Source organism: Dermacentor albipictus, chromosome 2, assembly GCF_038994185.2.
Source record: "Dermacentor albipictus isolate Rhodes 1998 colony chromosome 2, USDA_Dalb.pri_finalv2, whole genome shotgun sequence".
Taxonomy (NCBI): Eukaryota; Metazoa; Arthropoda; class Arachnida; order Ixodida; family Ixodidae; genus Dermacentor; species Dermacentor albipictus.
The window spans coordinates 204,326,222-204,348,940 of NC_091822.1; the positions used below are offsets into that span (position 1 = coordinate 204,326,222).

Sequence of the window (22,719 nt, forward strand, 5' to 3'; positions counted from 1 at the left end):
TGTTTGTGCTTCTCGAATTCTACCAGCATTTGTGATTGGAAATCGAGGAGTTTCTGATTCACGAGGGTTATCATCTCGTTAGTGATTTAGAGGTTTCTGCCAATAATAGTTGGATTTTGGCCATTGCGGGTGACGCTTCGGTATTTGGCGTTTGCGGTGTTGGTGTTGTTGATTTTGGTTCACTACGTGTGCGAGTGTTTGTATTTGAGGTGATTTGTGTTGGTTGTGTGGCCCATTGTCTACGATCTGATTCTAGCTGTTGTATTTTTTGTGTGAGGCGTTCCTCTAGCTCCTTAATTTTCTCGTCGGATCGCTGTCGTTTGCGTTCCTCGTCTCGAAGTTGTGCGCGTAGCTGCGCGTTTCTCTGTTTAAGTATTTCATAACCGGGATCTCGTTGTGTGTTTGGTGTGCGTTGTGGAGTATTGGGAGATACAACCGTCGCCCAGCTCACCTGAGGCTTTTGTGACTGCTGGTGCTGCGGGGGCACTGGCGCTTGCGCGGCCCTGAACGGCTCCCTGGATGGGCTCCTACTTCGTTTGCCGTTAGGAGATGTGGATTTGTGGCGATGGCTCTCTTCCTCATCCTCTGAGCTGAACCATCGCAGTTTCTTCTGGCCCACTCGCTCTCGTGAGCGGGACTGACGATTGGTGTTCTTGGAACGAATGTTCTTTAGTTTCTGTGGACATTGGTTGATGCCAGTCTCGTGACCTGCCTCCCCGCACACGGCGCATTTGATCACACACTCGTGTCCAAGGGCGGGGGGATCCTTCAGGCCGCATTTTTTGCAGATGTTGATCGCGTGGGGGCACACATCCGGTCGGTGTCCCGCTTGGAAACATTCCGTGCATATTTGAACAGTGGGCTTGTATGGATGGAGTCGCATCTCTCCTCCCATGTAATAAATACATTTGGGAAGGGAGCCACCGGTGAACGTGATGAGCGCCGTGGATGACTTGCCTAGCATCCGAGCTCGTTCGATTTGAACTCCGTGTGTCCGTACTCGCATGTTGGCTATTAAATGTTCCATGGGTGTGTCCGCTGGAATGCCGTGCACCACACCTCGATAGCAGTTGTCGGGGTCCGCTACGTATGTGTTGAATTGGTGCACGCGTCCGTTCAATTCGAGTTGCGTGATGCGGCGGAGTACGTTGGCCACTTCCGTGCTGCTCACCGATAGAATTATAATGTTCGATCCTGGGCGAATGCGGAGGATGAAATCCACGCCTGTGATTCTTGAGAATGGCACTCGCCAAGGTTGGTATTAGTATGTCTTTGATTGGAAATCCCTTTGTGGGATGCCTGATGATTTTTACATCATCCTTTGGTAGTGCTGGCAGAGGTTTGCGCTTTGGATGGTGGAAGCGATTTCCTTGGTTGTCAGCTACACCATATGGTTGGTCGTCGCGTTCCCCTCTCACGAATTTTGCCTGGCTTGGTGAGCCGCGTTGCTTCGGAGATTGGGCTTCCTTGCCTTTTTCGTTCTTCTTACGTTGTTTCTTAGCTCTTTGTGATTCAACAACGTGCCAACTACCGCCAGTGCGGTCGGACCTTGTCGGCTCGGTTTCGGTGAGGTCCTTGTCGAACTCGTGTTCCATCTCGGTGGATGAAGATTGTTCGTTATAATCATTCAGCGAGTGCCCCGAGGGGGAGCACATTGGTGCCGGTATTGTGCCGGTAGCCGTCGTTGGCTCTTGAGGGGCCTTCTCAGACATTTCCTCTATCATTGAGGTGGCAGCGGTCTCATAGAACACGCCTAGGTGTAGCGAACGCCGTGCGTTTCTGTGAGCGTTCTTGCCGCGTTTGTTACCCGACGCAGCTGCGCCCGCTTCGGATCTTCAAACTTCGATATTGGGGTAAAAAATTCGCCAGCTATTTGAAAATGATGTCCGGGTGTAGATCTCGTCCAGTATATTCCAGTCGATATCTTGGATGTTGCCCTACGGTCATTGGAACAGGCGTAAATCGGGTTTTGGTGGAACCGATGCGAGGCACGTCTGCTCCGTCTGGCCCCCTCTGGCGTTCCCCATGAATAATAGAAGAAAAACTATACCCAGAACTGAGTCCTGAGGGACGGCAGAAGTGACGTCTCTTCTTGGCGACTCAGAACCGTTTAAAACTAGGTACTGCTTGCGCAGTCTTAAGTATTCAGCGATCCATGCAATAACTTGAGTAATAATATTGTAGGTATGAAGTTTTTCGATAACAAAAAATGGCCTGCAGTGTCGAACGTCTTCCTGAATTCTAAAAGTATACAGTCTATGCAAAATCGTTCGTCCACAGCACTGGCAATAATATGAGTGAATTGAAATAGTTGTGTTACCCAAGACGAATTCTTTCTGAAGCCATGTTGAGAGTGATTAAATAGGTAATGCTGATTAATATGTGCTACAATACTTGAGCTTGAAACCTGCTCTAGCATTTTGCGTGCAATGCACGGGAAACCAATTGGACGATAATTAACTACGTCACTTCGCGGCCCAGATTTATGAACTGGAACCACTGCACCAGCCTTCCACTCTTTGGGCAGGGAATCTTCTGCCAGTGAAAAAAGGAGCCATAGGTCGGGCACACATTTTAACACGATAGCATTAAGAAGCTCGTGTCGCAGAAAAGCCGATGTCGGCGTCGGCGGCGTTGGCCGTGAGCGATAAATCCCGGAAGGCAATTCATAAATAAAAACAACCTGCAAGATGGGCTGGGTGGGAATCGAACCTGTGTCTCCGGAGTGTGAGACGGAGATGCAACCGCTGAGCCACGAATTCGATGATTCAAAGCGGGATAAAAGCGCCTCTAGTGAATGCGGTGTTGCCTTAGAAACGTGCTGTAGAAACTTGTACTGCGGTGTATATCGGTAATTATGAGCATGTAAATTACAGAATTCGCAGTTACGCGAGTAGCGAAGTATGTTTCCGCTACATTTCTTCTGCGCACACGCATAGCCATCTTGCGGCAAACACAGAAGACCCCATCCTCGCAATATGCGGCGCTGCCCCGACACATGGCACGCCACTCGCCCACTTCTCCCATTCGGGCCGTGCGGAGACCAGGATGCCCCAATACCCTTGCGTTTGATAAGTTTTCTCGCTCTATCCCCTTCCTACTTCCAGCGTTCGTCACTCGAACTCTCGTGTTTAGGCGGCGCTTGAAAGCTTGCTTGAAAGCTTTTATTCAAAACAGGAAGAGAGGTAGAGCCCTTATGGGGCTCCGCAATGGGTGGAGTCTATTCCGGGACCCCATTGGTACGAGCCGCCAGCTTAGCCCTCTGGACCAAGGCCTTTTGGGCCTGAAAGTCCGAGCAACCGAGCAGCGTCGCCTCCCACTCCTCTCGGGTTGGGTTAGGGTTGAGGGGAAGAGCTGAGTTTAGCTGACAAGCACAAACCATGTGGCAGGTATCAGCCACCTCCACACAGTATTGGCACTTGCCAGTGAAGGAACAATCGAAATGTTTCAAGATTGCCGGGCACAATAAAGTGTTAGTGAAAAGTCGAATCAAGATCCTTTCATTAGCCTTGCCAAGCCCTTTTGCAGGAGTTGGGTATTGGCGATGCCTATCTTTGTAAAAGGTCGTGATATCTTTGAATGTTACAAGATAAATGCCTTCGGATTCCAGGTACTCACGGTCTAACTGGGGCGCCCGGTATATGAGTGCTCGGGCCGCCATGTTTGCGGCTTCATTCCCTGCCAGGCTCTGGTGGCTCGGAGTCCAGACCAGACAATGGGGGGTAGCATAGAGTTTCATATTAGTATACCTAGAGGCAAATCTGGCGCTGCGATCGTTCAACCATCATGGGAATGATGGGAAGTACAGGCTTCGGATTGGCATTCTATTGACTGGCGAACTAGTTTACAAGTATTTTTTTGGCAGTTTTGGTTTCGCTCCAAGCGCAATTGCTATAACCTGCAGTGGGACAGTGCAACGCAAAGCTCTCTGCCTTTGTTATGTTGCTCGGAGTGGCGATAGCGCGATGGGCCAGCGACTGGGACGATACTTATGTCGCGGTCTGGCGTCGATGCCGTGACGAGAAAGCCGCGGCATCATAAACGTTGAACGAACATGTTTTGAGCGTTTGGACCTTGGTTGGTTAAGTGTGTTAGGTTGACACTGTAGCGTTACGTGCTTTATGAAACTTCAGAATAGGACAAAGAAGTCACTACTGATACAAGACATATACAGTTGTACTTCTAGTGGCTTGAAAATCAAATTTTATTGAGGGCTTCATTATGTGCTCGTTTATGTGCTCATTGACATGCGTGTTTTAGGACTTTGAGAACACAAACTTACTTGTGGTAGGAAAGATAGCTGCTTCCGAGCTGTAGTCTAGTGTCGCACAATGGGTACCCGCGAAGCCACGCTGTAACGCTTCGGAAGCGGTACGCCAATATAAAATATGATGAAGCATACTCGTAGGAGGCCACTAGCGTCCTAGCTAGCACTGCAGCAGATGTGCTTAAAAGTACTTGAAGACGTTCAGCAATCGTGACAGCCGACGCAGCCTTCCGAAAGAGCGACAGAGTCCGCAAGTGCCGGTTGTCTGCGAGAAAAGTCTCGCATTTGCAGCGAGCAGGCGTCATAGCAGACGACACTTGTAGCATTCCGCTCAAGGGCGCAACACTTTCTCACAATACAATATTTTTATTTCCACAAGTACTTGATGAGTATCTTTATATAAGTACATGCAGGGTTGTTACTGCTGTTGCAAAAATAAATAAATAATTATTGTCTGGCGTTAAATCGGGAACAGAATTGCACAAGTATGCATACCCTGGTGTGTCCTGGTGACAAACCATAGTAAAACATGCTTCCATCTCAAAGTCATGCAAAGTTTATGTAGCGTATTGTACATTATATAACATACTTCAGAAATAAAATTAGATTTTACGCGATAATGTTTGATTATAGCTTTGTTTACTGCGCCGCAAGCAAACGCCACTAGTCTAAAGATTGAAGTCAATCCGAAGCCTGTACTTCCCATCATTCCCATGTAGGTTGAGGCAACGCTCATGAGAGCCCCCGTAGACACTAGCGCCACATTTCCCTCTAGGGTATTTTTAGAAACTCTATGGGGGGTAGGATCAATTCCCCCGTTGCTCTAGTTCGCCAATATTCGTACCGCCAGTGGGGTGATCCAACCAGCTTCATAATTTCGACAAGCCCCGCGCGAGTCGGTTATGATATATTGAGACTAAGCGTCAGAGGCAGCCAGGGCAATAGCTACTTCTTTCGCATGTGTTGAGCCCGAGGCTTTGAAAGTGAGCCCATCTACTTGCTTTTTCTCGTGAATGACCGCTGCCGTATACACCCCCCGCGGCATGGACCAGCCACATCGCCGTAGAAGACTGCGCGTTTGTTGCCGTAGTGGCGTTGCAAGGCGTCCGCCCTCGCCTGGCGACGACCACTGTGGTCTTCCCTATCCATTTTTGTTGGGAGGGGTCGAACTCTGATGGCGCGTCTCCAGAGTTCGGGCACTCGGATCCGCTCCTGAATGTGAAAGGTGTGTTTCAAGTGGAGAGAGCGAGAGAATAAACTTTATTCAAGAACCCCGGTCCGGGTTCGCCCGCTTTGTTCTAGTTGTCTGCCAAGCCGAGCGTCGTGATGAGCTCGATCATGGCACGTACGTAGTCGGGGGAGGAGTCCGCCAGCCACTCCTCAAGTGTCGTAGGTCTACGGATGGGTGAGAGTTTGGCAAGGCTAGCCTGAATAGCGAGACGGCTCCCCGGACAATCCCACAGAATGTGAGCATTGTCCGGGAAGCCGCCACATGCCATGCAAGAAGGTTTACCAGGCAAACCTTGTATGTAGTGTTGGAAGTGTGGGGACAAGAGAGAGTGCGTCTGTACACGCCTCCATAGTACCGCCTCTCTTCGATTCATGTGTGTATCCGCTTGTGGATACTTTATGGAGTTGTTTAGTAAATCGTCAAGTTTTTCGCGCCTTTCCGCCCGCGCGAAGGCATATTGCTCATTCAGACTCAGTGAGTCCGGCTACCACAGAGGAGGGCCCGGGAGATTTGCGCGGGATGTGGCATGTGCCACTTCGTTCCCTCTGATCCCTGTGTGACTCGGAATCCACTGAATCCGCACTCTAATGTTAGGGTGTGCGTTGAGGTGCGTTGTTAATGCTGAGTGTAGTGCCGCGGAAATGTTTCTGGCGGCGAGTGCTTTGCATGCAGCCTGGCTATCTGTTCGAATGAGCAGATTTCGTTCGTGTGGATTTGGCATGGTCGCGGCTTCCACGACAGCTGTAAGTTCCGCTTGATGTTGTGACGTAATATTGCAGTGTAGGCCCCATGATAAAGGTGTAGAGTCGGTTGCCACACCTGTGCAGAAGCCTCGATTATTTGGAGAGGCGTCCGTGTATAGGATCCAGTCTTCGGTGTCGTCCTTGAGGTGTAGTGCTCGACTTTGTCGTCTTTCTGGTTGTGTGTCTGCCCCCATATTTCGAGGTATTGGGTCGACGGTAATATGGTCTAGCGTGTCCCACGGGGGATATTGTTGTTCCCTGTCTGGGCATTGTGGGACATCGTAGCCTAGATCACGCATAAATGCCCGTACCTGTCTAGATAGCTTCAGGCGACAAAATTGTGCCTCTTGGTGGAGTTGTTTCAGCTCATCCAGTTTGTTATCGTCTGAAGACTAATCTGTGTCGCCGTTGCGAAAAGGATCATCCTGCGCCACCGGAAGGAGAGCCGCTGACCTGCACTCCGGACTGCATCGTGTACCATGGGGCGCACAACACGGGGAGCCAGAACTGCAAGTTTCGTCTAGCCCGTAAGCAGCCGACGGGCCTGCAGCAGGGCTGTGAGGACAACGGCCAAACTGACAAGGAGCAGCGGCGCTCGAGGCCCAGGAAGCGGTCATTCAGCGCTGCGAGAGACGATAACAAGAGCAGGGACCGGTCCACTTCCTTCCTACCACTGCCCGGACCCGAGCGTGGCAAAGGAGAACAGGGTTCCAGTCATGAAAGAAGTCCCAGTGCCACGAGAAAAAAGGTGAGCTGGCCCTACGTGGCCTCCCAGAGTGAGACTGCTCGAGAGAAGGAGCTACAAAGGCAGGTGCAGCAGCAGGCTGAGACGATTAAAAAGATGGAAGTCAGGATGGCAGAGATGGAACGCGCGCTTAAAAGCGACAAAGGACAAAGGGTACAGACGCCGGTGGTCCAGGCCCCACTGAAAGCGGCACAGGCGACTGCTTCTCGCGAGAGCGAGAGCACAGCTATGGAGGTGGAGAATCGGGGGAAGCTTAAGAGGCCGCCATCGGTGGATGAGGGAGCTAATGCAAAAAGAGTGGCAGAAACTTGGCGAGGTGGGCGGTTTCTTGCCGGAATACTCGGGAGAGGAAAACCTCGAATTAGATGTGGACTTTACGGTGGCGGAGGTGGAGTTTGCAATGGGGCAGCTTCGTACTACGTCGGCAGCGGGTCCGGACGGGGTTACTAATAAAATGCTGAGGAACCTGGATTTCAAGTCAGTGGGGGCGCTCACGGACTTGATGAACAAATATTGGGCGGCTGGGGAGATTCCGGCAGAGTGGAAGCATGCTAGGATTACATTTATTCCTAAACCAGGGAAGAAGATCTGTATTGAAAATCTTCGACCCATCTCGCTGACGTCCTGCTTCGCCAAATTGATGGAGCATGTGGTCCTCAACAGGCTTCAGGGCTATGTGGAGGACAAGGAGTTGATACCTAAAACGATGATTGGCTTCAGGGCTAATTTATCAACGCAGGACGTCATGATACAGCTCAAAAAGGACGTGGTTGATCCTGGGTACGGCACAGGCACCAAGGCTATCTTGGGGCTCGACCTCACAAAGGCCTTTGACAATGTCACCCATGAGGCAATATTAAGGAATCTATCGGACATAGGAACGGGGGGTAGAACATTCCGATACATCAGATCATTTCTGGAGGATAGGACTGCGGAGATTGTAGTCGGAGAATTTAAATCGGATCCTTTCCCGTTGGGGGGCAGGGGGACACCACAAGGGTCGGTTTTATCGCCGTTCTTGTTTAATCTCGCCTTCATCAAGATACCGCCCAGGCTGGCAATGATATCGGGACTTAAACATACATTTTATGCGGATGACATTACTCTATGGGTAACAAGGGGAAGCGATGCACAATTGGAGGGAACTTTACAACAGGCAGTGGATATTGTGGAGGAGCTAGCGGGGGAGGCAGGACTCTCGTGCTCTCAGCCCAAGTCCGAGCTTTTTGTGCTTAGGCACAAACCAAGAGGGATACACGTGAGGCACTATGTGCCGCCACCACCGCTGAACGTGAAAGTGGGGGGTGCACCGGTCGCCGAGGTCCAAACGATCAGGATCCTGGGGCTGTATCTGCAGACTAACAGGAAGAATAGGGAGGCCTTGGAAAGGCTCAAAAATACTGTAAATGCTACCGTGAGACTTATCAGGAGAATCGCCACTCGTAAACAAGGCGTCAAGGAAAAGGACTTGTGTAAGCTGGTACAGGCGTTTGTGCTCAGTAGAATAGTGTATGCGACGCCTTATATGAAGATGGACGCGACGGAAAAAGGCAAGGTGGAGGCTATGATTAGACAGGCGTATAAGGCGGCCCTTGGGTTACCTAACAATACTTCTACCGAAAGGCTGCTGGGATTAGGGGTGCACAACACCTCGGAAGAACTGCGGGAGGCACACTTGGCGATGCAACTCAGTAGACTTTCCAAAACGAAAGTAGGGAGGGATATATTGGAAGGGATCGGCATTGGAGTTGATCCTCCAGCTGGGGACATGAAAACTCAGGTGAAGCGAGAAATGCACAAGGGCTTGTACATAAAACCTTTACCTAAAAATATGCATCCGATACATCACGAGAACCGTAGGAAGGCAAGAGCCAGAGCTTTACATGCTAAGTACGGGAAGTACAACGGGGCAGTCTACGTAGATGTCGCCGAGTATAAGAAAAAGGACGCATGTGCATTTGCGGTGGTGGACGGGCGGGGAGGCTTAGTCACCTCTGGATCAGTCAAAACCCGCTCCTCAGAAACTGCAGAGGAGGCGGCGATAGCGCTAGCTATAGGTAATACTGAAGCTGACCTGATTTTCAGCGACTCTAAAACAGCCATCCGAAATTTGGCGAGGGGCAGAATCTCTGTCACAGCGGCAGGATTACTAAATCGGGCCACGGGGCGAGGGACTACGGAGGTGGAAATTGTCTGGGTACCGGCCCACTCTGGGAACCCTGGGAACGAGGCGGCTCACATGAATGCTCGAGGTTTCGTCAGCCAAGCAGGTGAGCCGGACGTTCCAGGGAGGTCCACGAGAGATGGGCTGATGTCCTTTCACGCCATTACTAACCATTACAAACTTGAGCGGAGAATTTACCCTCCACCGGACAAGCAGTTGGTGAAGGCGCAGGAAAGCGTCTGGCGAAGATTGCAGACGAGATCTTTCTATAACCCATACGTGTTAAACAAAATCTACCCGGACGTTCAGCCGGAATGCAAATGGTGCCAGGAACTGGCCACCTATGACCACATATTATGGAGCTGTAGCATAGCGCCGCCACCGGCGGATATTATGCGTGATCCTTCTCTCGAGCAGTGGGAGGCCGTGTTGGCCAGCTCAGACCCGGTCGTCCAGACCAGGGCCGTGGAGTGGGCCACCCAGGTCGCCGTCAGCCATGAGCTGATGGCCATCTAGCACGGAATCGTCCGCACATGCGTTCTGACGAAAATAAAGTTTTCCATCCACCCATCGCGTTCGAAGTTGTGACAGGGAGGTCAAGGGCCCTCTTCATCACTTTGCGGAGGATAACTTCGAGTTTGGCTTCATCATGTTTCCGCAGATAGAGATACGGGACCGAATATAGAATTCGGCTTGTTACGAAAGCATGAGCTAGCCGCACAGCGTCCCTGCTTCGTAATCCCCCTCTCTTGTTGGACGCATGCCGGACCATTCGGCCCACTTGGTCCCCAACCTTGCGGAGCTTTTCTAGTGTTGTGTCAACTCTTCTTTGAATGTGGATAAAGAGTCCGAGAATTCGGAGCTCCTTGGCCTCGTGTATGGGACCACTAGCCAAAAGGAGATGTATTTGTGTAGTGTCCTTAGGTGTAGGTCTAAGGTGCACAAATTCTGATTTGTTTGGTGCACACTGAAGTCCACAGCGCTCTGCGTAGCGATCCACTACGTGGGCGGCTGCTTGCAGGTTTTCCTCTATATGCCCTATGTTTCCCTCTGTGGCCCAGATGGTGATATCGTCGGCGTACAGCGCATACCGCACGCCTTCAATACCGTTTAGCTGGGCCGGGAGATGCACCATCGCAAGGTTAAATAGCAGCGGGGAAAGCACAGCGCCTTGTGGCGTCCCCCTAGTACCCATTTCGTAGGGTTCATATTCAGTGTCTGGGATTTTGACGAGTGCGGCTGGATCCGTCAAGAAATCCTTGATATAATTAAATGTGTTTTGCCACAGTGGGTCTAACGGAGGTGTGCTAAGATAGTGCTGTGTTTAACGTTGTCAAAAACTCCCTTTAGATCTAAGGCCAGGACAACTTTGTCGTTGTGAGGGTGCTCCGTTAGCTGTAATATGTCGTGATTGAGTTGTAATAATGTGTCTTGTGCCGACTTGTGTGGGCGGAAGCCGAACATGGCGTCTGCAAAAGTGTTACGCTTCTCCAAATATTCTGAGAGCCTATCTCGCACCATCGTCTCCATTAGTTTGCCCACACACGATGTGAGCGAGATAGGTCTCAGGTTATCCGTATTAATTTCATTTCCTGCTTTAGGAACGAAGGTGACAAGGGATGTTTTCCAATCGAGGGGTATGGGAGTCTCCCCTTTCCATATGGCATTAATGTAGTCAAGAAGCGCTTCATACGCGCGATCCTGGAGGTTGGCCAGCAGCTTCACTGTGACCTTGTCCCGACCGGGTGCAGTGCCTCTCTTCATTTTGGCTAAGGCTGCCTTGAGGTCGTAGAGTTCGAACGACTGATCCATCTCTGTATTATCTCGGCCTGCATAGAAATATTCCTGACCTCGAGGGTCCTGTTTGGTGCTGAGGTACTTGTACCTTAAGGTACCTTAAGGTTTCTGGCAGTTGTGTTGCTGTGCCCTGGAAATTGTGTAAAGCACGTTGTAAGTGTTTCTGTGTTTCTCCTCGAGATTGAGCGGGATCAATCAAGCTGCGGAAGAGCTTCCATGTATTCTTCCTTGACATCTGTCGGGCTGCCGTGTTGGAGCGATCAAACCAGTTCGAATCAGCTAATTGAGAGGCATACTCGGCAGCCCGCTGAGTCAGGTCTGTTATACGTCTTTTCAGTCTTTTGTTGTGTTTTTGTTGTTTCCATCTTTTCGTGAGACTGCGGCGAGCTTCCCAGAGATGGAGTAAATGATTATCCACCGCTGGACAGTCCTCCGCAATCTGTATGCTTTTCACATGTTTTTTGAGTGTTGTCATAAGATTTTGAGCCCACGAGCTGTACCCTCCCTCGAGAAGACTGGCCTGCGGCGGGGACTTACGGAAAGCAGTCCAGTCCGGCAAGTTCGCTTGAGTTATTTGCCTTTTTAGGGGCCGGGTATGAATTAAAGTGTTAATGATGCAGTGATCGCTTCCTAGCGTGTCTTCGGTGTTGTACCACTCAACGTGTTGTATATGTTTGGAAAGCATGAGATCGGGACAAGTGTCCCGAATCACGGAGTTTCCAACACGTGTTGGTTGTGCTGGGTCGGTCTGAAGGGTTATGCCTAGCGTGGAGATTAGCTCCACTAGCTTCCTACCGCGTGCCTCCTCCTTCTTGTAACCCCACACCTTTCTGGGAGCATTGAAGTCGCCCAAAATAAGTAAGGGGTCCCGACCAGCTATCTTCAGTGCCCGGGTGAAGATGTCTGCAGAAGTGATACGCTTTAGCTTGGGCGGACAATATATGTTAAGGATGTGTACTTGTGGGTTAGAGCGTCGCAGAGGTAACACTGTGACCATGGTGTACGAATAAGTTGTCTGTAGGTCGAGGTCTACCTCTTGTGCGGTGTACGCGTTGTGTACAAGGATGCAAGTAGATGGATCTCGCTGAAATGCATTGTACTCTGAAATTTTAGCTGAGGCCCCTGGTTCCTGTAGAGCCACGATGGCTGCTAGAGGTTGCAATGTTTCTAAGTAGAGACGAAAATGAGCGCGTTTAGTCCGTTTCTTGAAGCCCCTACAATTCCACTGTACGATTGACAGTGGTTCCTGTCTTGATTTAGCTTGCCTTTTTCTAGATCCCTGCGCCATGATTAGCATTAGCACCATGATTAGGGTTCCCGCAGGCAAGGGTCCTGCCCCGAGCAGGTGCCTCTTGATCTCAGTGTTTACTGCGCATACATTGCCCGCCGCTTCTGTCCATTGACTGACGACTTCTAAGAACCGTGAGACGGTGCCACAAAACTTCTCCTTCCCGGAGTTCCACCGCTTCAAACAAGCCGTTACGGTCACGGCGACTCCACAAACAATACCTGGTCCGCCGACTGCGTCTTGACATCTCGGCGTCGTTCGGTTGGGGACGCGGCGCATTGTGGTTCTTACAAAGCGAGTCGTCGCAGCAGACATGGTGGCTCCAACGGGCTGCTGACTCGGCGCATTGTTGTTTTCCCAAAGCGAGTAATCCGCAGTAGACATGGCGGCGCCTTTCCGACGGTCGCTTCACCGAAGATCGCCAGCCCCCGCCGGTCGAACGTAACACCAGACAGATAACCGCCGTGGTGGCTTAGGGGTTATGGTGTTGCGATGCTAAGCACGAGCCCACGGGACCGAAGCCCGGCCGCGGCTGCCGCATTCCGATGGGGGACGAAATGCAAAAACGCCCGTGTGTCATAATATGGGACACGGCGTGCCACTACGGCGTGCCACTACGGCGTGCCTTATAATAATATCGTGGTTTTGGCACGGAAAACCCCAGTATTCGACAGACAGACAGACAGACAGACAGACAGACAGACAGACAGACAGACAGACAGACAGAGATTTGGCGAGGGGCCTGTCTGTCTGTCTGTCTGTCTGTCTGTCTGTCTCCGTCCGTCCGTCCGTCCGTCCGTCCGTCCGTCCGTCCGTCCGTCCGTCCGTCCGTCCGTCCGTCCGTCCGTCCGTCTGTCTGTCTGTCTGTCTGTCTGTCTGTCTGTCTGTCTGTCTGTCCGTCCGTCCGTCCGTCCGTCCGTCCGTCCGTCCGTCCGTCCGTCCGTCCGTCCGTCCGTCCGTCCGTCCGTCCGTCCGTCCGTCCGTCCGTCCGTCCGTCCGTCCGTCCGTCCGTCCGTCCGTCCGTCCGTCTGTCCGTCTGTCTGTCTGTCTGTCTGTCTGTCTGTCTGTCTGTCTGTCTGTCTGTCTGTCTGTCTGTCTGTCTGTCTGTCTGTCTGTCTGTCTGTCTGTCTGTCTGTCCGTCCGTCCGTCCGTCCGTCCGTCCGTCCGTCCGTCCGTCCGTCCGTCCGTCCGTCCGTCCGTCCGTCTGTCTGTCTGTCTGTCTGTCTGTCTGTCTGTCTGTCTGTCTGTCTGTCTGTCTGTCCGTCTGTCCGTCTGTCCGTCTGTCTGTCCGTCCGTCCGTCTGTCTGTCTCCGTCCGTCCGTCCGTCCGTCCGTCCGTCCGTCCGTCCGTCCGTCCGTCCGTCCGTCCGTCCGTCCGTCCGTCCGTCTGTCTGTCTGTCCGTCCGTCCGTCCGTCCGTCCGTCCGTCCGTCCGTCCGTCCGTCCGTCCGTCCGTCCGTCCGTCCGTCCGTCCGTCCGTCCGTCCGTCCGTCCGTCCGTCCGTCCGTCCGTCCGTCCGTCCGTCCGTCCGTCCGTCCGTCCGTCCGTCCGTCCGTCCGTCCGTCCGTCTGTCTGTCTGTCTGTCTGTCTGTCTGTCTGTCTGTCTGTCTGTCTGTCTGTCTGTCTGTCTGTCTGTCCGTCCGTCCGTCCGTCCGTCCGTCCGTCCGTCCGTCCGTCCGTCCGTCCGTCCGTCCGTCCGTCTGTCTGTCTGTCTGTCTGTCTGTCTGTCTGTCTGTCTGTCTGTCTGTCTGTCTGTCTGTCTGTCTGTCTGTCTGTCTGTCCGTCTGTCCGTCCGTCCGTCCGTCCGTCCGTCCGTCCGTCTGTCAGATAGATAGATAGATAGATAGACAGACAGACAGACAGACAGACAGACAGACAGACAGACAGACAGATAGATAGATAGATAGATAGATAGATAGATAGATAGATAGATAGATAGATAGATAGATAGATCCGCGAAAGTGCCTCAAGTACGTACCTTAAGAATGCTAATCTCATTGAAACAAGACCCCACCCGCCGTGGTTGCTCAGTGGCTATAGTGTTGGGCTGCTGAGCACGAGGTCGCGGGATCGAATCCCGGCCACGGCGGCCGCATTCCGATGGGGGCGAAATGCGAAAACACCCGTGTGCTTAGATTTAGGTGCACGTTAAAGAACTCCAGGTGGTCAAAATTTCCGGAGTCCTCCACTACGGCGTGCCTCATAATCAGAAAGTGGTTTTGGCACGTAAAACCCCAAATATTATTATTATTAAAACAAGACACCTGTCTCAGCGCCAGAACGCCTCAAACGGTAGTTGCCCAAGTGGGAACGAGGTTAGTCGTAGGTCTCGTATTACCCACTTTCAGTGGCCGCTTCTTAAAGTTCTAGCGCTGGCATCCTTCTTCCCCTCTACTATCTCTGCTTGTTCGCTCCACTAGTCTTGCCTTGATAGCCTGTTAATGCGATAAGCAGCCTTTGGTGATTTCACGCACTTTTCGGTATGATGGCCGTTTCTACCTTTTTTCACGTCGACGTTTGCTCTGGGTGTGTTCCACTAGGTATGTATCACGGTATGTGCCCGAATAGACAACTTCGGTCATTATGTATGTGTCACAGGGTATGTGCCTTTGGGAATTTGCCGCTCTTTCACGCCAGCTTAACTCCCTGGGTATGTGCCACTGGGTGTAAGGCGCTCTCTTATGAAAATAAAGGAAAGAAAAATAGGGGAGGGGGAGCCCTGGCCATTTACGTACCTCGTAAAGCTCTTTTTAATGCAATTGTACATAGCACAGCGGTGTCTCCGTCTCGTTTACTTACATTACAATAATCATCATAACACAATAAACATATCACCTGTTACGTACGCATCATGAAAAATGTTGGTAATCGCATTAACGTCGCCGATGATCTCTAAGGGATAGATGCGCCGCCAACTAGTTATTTTTGAGTTCTGCGGCATGTTTGGGGACCACATTGTATTTCGCCTCGTTGGGCTGCTGAACACTTGGTGGTGTTGATGTTTGGCTCCTGTGGCCCAAGCGCTGGCTTGCATTTATAGTAGGACAGAGAAGGAACCGTGAAAGAAAATGCCCCTTCAAAGCTTGGCGGTCCAAGTTGGGCAAAATTTACTACACGGTATCCTTTGCACTTTGTTATGTTGAAATGAATGTGCTACATAGTGATATGGCGTAATCAATCGCGCCGTGGCGCTGCAAGGCGGTGAAGCAGACGCAGTCGTAAAAGAAAAGTCGTGACGTGCAAGAACGTGCCACCAAACTGTAAAAACAAAGCGACTGAAAATTGCAGAGCTAATTGCCTTCTGATCTCGTGTCATGCTTCTGCTCGTGAAATTAATTGGTATGGTTATTTATGTCCCGTTGCAACGAGTTTGCCATCTTTCTTGCTCGTGTTTGGCTTGTTTCTGTGCTTCTGGTGTGCGCTTTTCGGGACAAGATTTATGAACCCGCGTTGCTGGTGGGGAGAATACGGCTACCTCTCGCTCGTTGCTTTCGATGCGGTGGAAATGAACACTCGCAAAAAAACAGAAAAAAAGGAACACAATTTTTCACTTGGTCGTGGAAGTCGTCCTGCTTATCACTTATGTAGCGTGCGCACTCGAGATGTACGTATACTGCTCTCGGCATTGTATCTAAGTCATAGTATTTGCTGTATAGTATTTGTGTATCCGCTGCCTCCTGCACTTACGCGAAATACAGGTGTGCTTGTGCGCGCCACGAAACATCGCCGCATTGAGGAACCGTTCTTCGGACCTTCGTGTTATTGACATCAAAATAACTTACTTACTTTCGTCGTTGTATTATTGCCTTGCGAAATGTAGAACGAATAGAGTCCCCTGCATATTTAGACGTTGCGGCGACAAAGTGCCGCGGCGCTAATCTCTAATCGCTACTTCTCAACTTTGCAGTCGCCAGCCAGTGGTGCCAACGGTAACCACTGCTGCGTGCAGTTTAAATTGGATTCACGCTACAGAACAACCCCGACGTGGTCCTGAGCTGGCGAATCACGCCGCACACAAGAGTGCCACAGCTAGCCGCGCCATTGGTTGCAGCTCAGGCAACGGAACTCGGCAATTGTGACGCCGTTGCACATACATATGAATGTTAGAGCCGAGCAAATGCCCTTACGGTGGTGATTATGCGCCCAGGTGAGCCGAGTTTGCCAACCTCGCCACTTTCTTCAGTGAAACTGCTTGTCGTTACGGGCACGGGGAAAAGTTTTTTTAGGCCTTCAAGTCGGCTACGAACAGTAAAAATGCACAGTCGTCGTCCTCCTTTCCGATCTCCGCAATTCTTTTTTGCACTTGGATGCAGCATACCTCTCCTCGCAGACAAAGCCCACCGGCCGAGTCAACTGGCTTGGTCGTGGCGTGTGTGATTTCAATCTGGTGACATGAGCGACTTGTGTCCTTGGTTCAGAGCGTCTACCAGTGTTCGTGAGGCGCACGGGAGTATAGCACAGTTCACAGATCTTATCAAGGACAACATACGGTCAATTGTAGTTTGCCAGCAGCTTTTGGCGTAAACCACGCTTCGCTTCCTTGTGGAAATCTAAAGCGAAACTAGATCACCAGGACGATGAGGAGCAAGCCGATGTCGGACGTCGTAGTCTGATTTAGTGTTTTCTTGCAACGCCAAACTTCACAGACGCGCGCAAGTCCCCGAGCCTGTTCAGCGAGGCATAGTGTATCGGCTACCGCAATGTTCATGGTGGTAAAAAAAGTCGCAGTTTCGCCCGAAAGGCAAAGCATCGATTGCGATAGGAAATTAGTGGACTGCTAGCGATAACCTCCGATGCCTCCGAAGCTTCTTCGCCTGCAGGCGAGCCAGCGCCGCGTCTGAAGACGACACGGACGAGATGCCACTGCTGTTCCTGCGCATGGTCGCCATTCGCTTCCCAAAAACGCTGGTCCGCTGCGCGCGCTCCGCTGGGGAGATGATATCAGCAAGCGACGCGCTCCGTAAAAACGCTGGCCACCCCAGCGTGCCGCACATGCGCAGTGGCGTCTACGCCGGCTGGCTGAGCTATAACTCTCTATTATTTAGAACTTATACTCGAATGTTATCGTTCATTCTATATGTTGTGTATATTCTCGCCGCATCTGCCTCCATCAGATTATGTGCGCGACACGAATTGTGTAGTACTTTGTGGAAGGCACGCGGGCACCAGTGATTACCATAGAGAAAGGAATAGAAGAGCGGACACTCCCATAGAGCCCAGCGGCCGAATAAAGCCCCTCAATCTCCCAAAGTAGCGCCATTCACTTCCCTCCTCCTCCGCTCGGCGCGGCCTCGATGGTGGCGCCGCCGGCGGTGGGCCTGCCGTAGCAGACGACGGCTAACACGCTACGGGAGGAAATCCGCGGGAAAGTTCGTTCGAGTCCTGCGGAGCAGCTTTTTCAATCTAGATCTTGCTTTGTCAGTCGGTAACTGGCCTTAAGAATGTCGTGTTGGATTTGCGGAAGAAATAGAGAAAAGCACCATTATTCAAGGTGTATTTAAGGCGTAAAGCGCGCGCACGTTGAAAGTTCGTGTTGCTGAAACACGACACAAGCACGCGGTGTGCTCAGACACGCGAGTAATTACCAGATTTTCAGGTTTTGACAGCGTGAAAGTATGTGCACGTGGTTTCGTAGGCTAATTTGCGTACCTGCAGGATGCTTTTGTTCGGCCGGCGCGTGAGAGATTCCGACTGTCTGCGGTCAGCAAGGCCGTTTCTGTTTCGCGCCTTTTACAGATGTACGTAGCTCATGCACAGGTTGTGGTGGCCATGAGCAACGTTTTCACACATAGGCGGTATGGATAATTTGAACAACGTACCAGCATATGAAATCGTTATTTATTTATTACAGTGCAAATGGTTAGAATTTGATAGAAAAAAAGAAGGAACTTGATGGGACAACTGGAAAGAGGTTCAGAAAATAATTATCCCCCTCCCCCTCATTAGCACCAGCAACACTTTTGTTGAAGTGCTAATTTTATCCCTGTATACTACGTGCGTCTGTATTCTTTTGCGTTGTAAGTTTTCAAAAGGAAGCAGTGTTGCGTTAACTGGAACAGTCAAGGCACACAAGACAGCAAAAAAGTTGATTCTTGGGTTTTACATCCCAACACCACGATCTCATAAGGCACGCCATAATGGGGGCTCCGGATTAATTTTTTTCCAGCTGGGGTTCTTTAACGCGCCCCCAATGCACTGGACACGGGCCCGTTTTGACACAGGCGTCTAAAGAAGAGGTTGGAGGAGCCATGAAACTTACTTCACAAAGCCGCGCGTTCTTTGCCACTTGCTCGAAGTCAGCCCGCCCGATCTTGTGAATCCACACTTTTCTTTGTTTTGCGTTGCGCCGGGCGGATGGTAAAGCAAAAAGCTTTTTGCCGTCACTGGGTCTGTTGTGGCAACCGTAGGCGCAGCAGCACGGCATCGCAATTAAGCCCGCGGCCCTAACACATTGTATAAAACTACCGCGCTCCTTCAAACCGCCTGCGGTACTTTCGTCGAGCAGGCCCAAGAATGGGGGTCGCAGCGCGCTGGAAAGGAAAGATATACAAAAGCGCGGCGCCTGCTCTGCGCCGGAAAGAAAAAAATATACAAAAGCGCGGTGTCTGCTTTCACGTGACACAGATTGGCTAATGGGGGAGCGGAGGAGGCTGGGGCGACAGGAGGAGTGGAGGAGGAAGCGCCTGGGTGAGCGGGGTGGCGGAAAGATCTAAGAATGGCGCTACTTTTGGAAAATTGAGGGGCTTTAATCAACTCAAGTTGATGAAGGAACTTTGGCGTACACGTACGTGAGCGGCCTGATCGGTCTGCACGGTCCAGACACTTGTTGGCACAGCGCTTACCCAGCCAAAAAAAAGCGCTAATATTGCTCTAACCAAGTGTAAAACATTTTAAACATTTATAAAAACAACGTGTTGATGATTACACTCCTGCGAAAAATACGCACCAGCAGCAAAGAAGAATACGCTTCGTTGCTGCTACTGTGTATTGTTGAGCTCTATGCCACCAGGTGGCTGCACCGTGCAGACCATTCACATTTGCCCTTCTGCTCATCTCGACTCATCCCGTTACGGCACAGTCAAGCGGCCAGACCCTGTCCCCTTGCGCTTACGTTTGCCCTAATAAGGGACTCGCGAAACGCTATTGCGTTAGTAATCTTCCGGTGTAAAGTGACGGCCACAAACGCGCAAATCCTGGCGCCGATCGGATAGCGGCAGTCCGATGCTCAGCAGCCAGTTCGCTCGTACGCTGCCTTGCAGGGGGACACGATGTCGCAGCTTGACATATTACCAGTCGCTACGTTTGCAGTCCACAAGGCAACAAAGTCGAATCATAGTGCTCGCGAAAAGACTGAGACCAACTCTGACCGCGGAACTCTCGTCAAAATGGAGTACGTTGTAACACAAGCAGACGACACTTGCTGTGTGCGGGAAGTGCTTAAGTGTACTGAAAAATTGTTCTTGTGCATTCTCTTTATGTTACTTTTCTTTTTATAAAAACGAATTAACTAAGATTCCAACTATTACGAAGATCATTTGTTTACCGTAAAGTTGGAAAAATTATCGATCACGCGCCCGGGTCAGCCAATCAGATAGCTCGCCCCACTGACGTCATATGGGTGATTTCGGTCATATGGGTAGGGGCGGCTTAAAATTCCGCCGAGCAGTGCGCTGCGATCGGCAGCGATGTGCATTTTTGAAACCTTATAATAAATTACACGCTTTACGCAGAGCACTTAGATGTGTGAATTAATGATTAGAAGGACCTACTCTAACGACTCAGTACGTTTGTAGAAAATCGTCAAAAGCGTTTCAGGGTCCCTTTAACAAACTTAGCTGCGCCGAATGAAAATACTGAAGTGTTTTTTCACTTCGCAGTTCAATCAACCAGCACAGGTTACTGGGGCCTCGAAAGGCACAGCCTAAGGCCCAGTAATCTTAAAGTATTGTAGGCAGTAGCTTTTCTATTAATTCTAATGACTTCGGGTGTTCATTAAAATTATCTACAACTACAAGTACCGCATGCCAAAAGCGTCATTGGAACAATCGCTCAGCACCAAGAAAATTGTATACTTATCTGCACTCTTTTATAAACAAATTCATCAAGAATAATTAATGGTCCTGATTTGCGAGCTAAATGTAATTGAATATGAGAGCTAAGCATAAAACAATGCGAACACCACTTGTTTTATGTAGTTTCGCTCACCCAGGAAATAAATGTTGCCTGTAAACAGAACGCGAACAATTCGAGGAAGCCACTCACTGAGACCTTTGGAGCGCACTGTAAGGCAGTCCGCTCAAACCTGTCGATGCATTGTTCGACAGACTGAAGCAGCTTAATTGTCATGCGGAATTGAATAATACAGAGGATGAGCCGAGAAGCACGGTGGCCTGATGCGTGCATTCTTCCCATTCGCAGTGTGTTGGAGGTCACGTGACCAAGCGAGTGTTAGGGGAGGCACTTGAGCGTGAGTCTCCTCCTCTAGCCCCGTTGAGCGCACGCGCGACACACGCGCCGAATCTTGGACTGCGGCGGGTGCAAATGGTAATGGCGAGACGAGATGGCTCGTGGCTTCGTGCAGGCTGTGGTGGAGGTCGCGAAATCTCGAGTTCCCGAGACGCAGTGAAGTGCGAGGCAGCCACAAACCTTTTCTCCCCGCTTACGGCGCTCTTCATCACGCCAGCGTTGTGACAGCGATTGCTCCTCCGGTTAGATCTGTTTATGCTTGCCTGTTCGTGCGTGCCAAAATGCTTGTTAATTTAATTAGTACATTAATATTTACTGCGGTTTATGCGGCTGATAAAACCACGAACCCTTCTTCGTGTAGTTGTCATGCTATCGCTATGAATACTGCTACTTTCGAGCGAAACTGCGACTTTTTTGTTGCACATTCATTGTGTTTATATAAAACCTTTAAGTCTCGGGACTTCATTTAGGAGTTGTCGGGTCTCACATTTCTAATGTACTCAATGCATTTCTCTTCCTGCAATAAAAAATTGTGATCTCTTCAAATATTGTTTAAATATGTATTTATATTTTAAGGCGAAATACTTAGGTGCCATCCCGGCCGCGGCCGCCGCATTTCGATGGGGGCGAAATGCGAAAGCACCCTTGCACTCAGATTTAGGCGTACCTTGAAGAATCCGAGGGTGTCCAAATTTCCGGAGTCCTCCACTACGGCGTGCCTCACAATCAGATCGTGGTAGACGTCTCGTAGGACGAGTAATCCGATGTCCGACGTTACGCCGCATGCGCTAGTGACATGTCTCTGTGCCTCACTGATAAAGACATTAATTTTGCTAGTGCCACTGCTGATTGCAGGCAGATCAAGAAATTGGCCTCTTGTGATGGCAGTTAGCCTACGCTCCACGTGGCCTGCCGGCAGGTATATTTGGTAATTCCGGTGTCATTACTTAAATTGCAAGTTCCAGCTAGACCCGTCGTCTTCTCCGTCTGGTCTCTCGCGTGTTCCCGCTGGTCTTTATTCGTTTTCTTACTTTCTTACTTACTTTACTTACTTACTTACTTACTTTCTTTCTTTCGTTTTCTTATACGTTTTTTACGTGGGCTCGGCAGCTGTGCCACGGCATGGTTATCGAATCTGACTCTCTTCATCATGCAGGTGCCCTTTCACGCTTCCGCTTGCCTTCTGCTTACCGTGTTCCTCGACGCCTCCCGGACCCTCCTGGACACCTCCCGGTCCCCAGCCGAGTTTTCTTGGAGCGCCGGCGAAGACAGCCACCGCTTCATCAGCGCCATAGCCGACTCTGCCCGTTTGCCGCACGTGAAAAACTGGACCCTCGACTTCAACTGGGAAACGCCATCAGCAGCAACATCATTTGGCGAGCCACCTATAAAGGACCAGCAATCACCTCGCACAATCTGTGGGCTCGGCAGCTGTGCCACGGCACGGTTATCGAATCTGACTTTCTTCATCATGCAGGTGCCCTTTCACGCCTCCGCTTGCCTTCTGCTTACCGTGTTCTTCGACGCCTCCCGGACCCTCCTGGACACCTCCCGGTCCCCAGCCGAGTTTTCTTGGAGCGCCGTCGAAGACAGCCACCGCTTCATCAGCGCCATCGCCGACTCTGCCCATTTGCCGCACGTGAAAAACTGGACCCTCGACTTCAACTGGGAAACGCCATCAGCAGCAACATCACTTGGCGAGCTACCTATAAAGGACCAGCAATCACCTCGCACAATCTGTGGGCTCGGCAGCTGTGCCACGGCACGGTGATCGAATCTGACTCTCTTCATCATGCAGGTTGGTGAACCGGTCAGTATATTTACTAAAAAATCCAGTAATTATTTCCTGATACAGCTGCCGAGCCCGAAGTGTTTGACCGCTATTTGTGCTGAATGTTGTCATAATGTACGATCCTTATTACTCCTTGCTGGTGATGTTGAAACTAACCCTGGACGTGACAAATTGGTTGTCGTTCTGGCTGAATTGAAAAAGCTGTATGATGGCCAGGCAACACTAATC

General features: G+C 50.8%; 2 protein-coding genes across 4 annotated transcripts in view; one reads left to right on the plus strand and one right to left on the minus strand.

The window, feature by feature from the left end:
- Nucleotides 1-22,719, plus strand: part of LOC135903396 (uncharacterized) — a 124,737-nt gene that overhangs the window by 78,617 nt on the left and 23,401 nt on the right. The gene's annotated exons all lie outside the window — the stretch shown is intronic.
- The window catches only part of LOC139056413 (uncharacterized), a 43,760-nt gene that overhangs the window by 4,518 nt on the left and 16,523 nt on the right, over nt 1-22,719 (minus strand). Inside the window, exons 3-4 of one of the 2 annotated variants that reach the window (XM_070534622.1) lie at nt 22,212-22,364; nt 21,891-22,084 (exon numbers count right to left, since the gene is read on the minus strand). In XM_070534622.1, the coding sequence (XP_070390723.1) occupies nt 21,891-22,084; nt 22,212-22,329 (312 nt within the window). In that variant the 5' untranslated portion in view covers nt 22,330-22,364. Of the gene's footprint in view, nt 1-21,890; nt 22,085-22,211; nt 22,486-22,719 lie in introns of those variants that run through there. The other variant, XM_070534621.1, reaches the window with a different exon arrangement.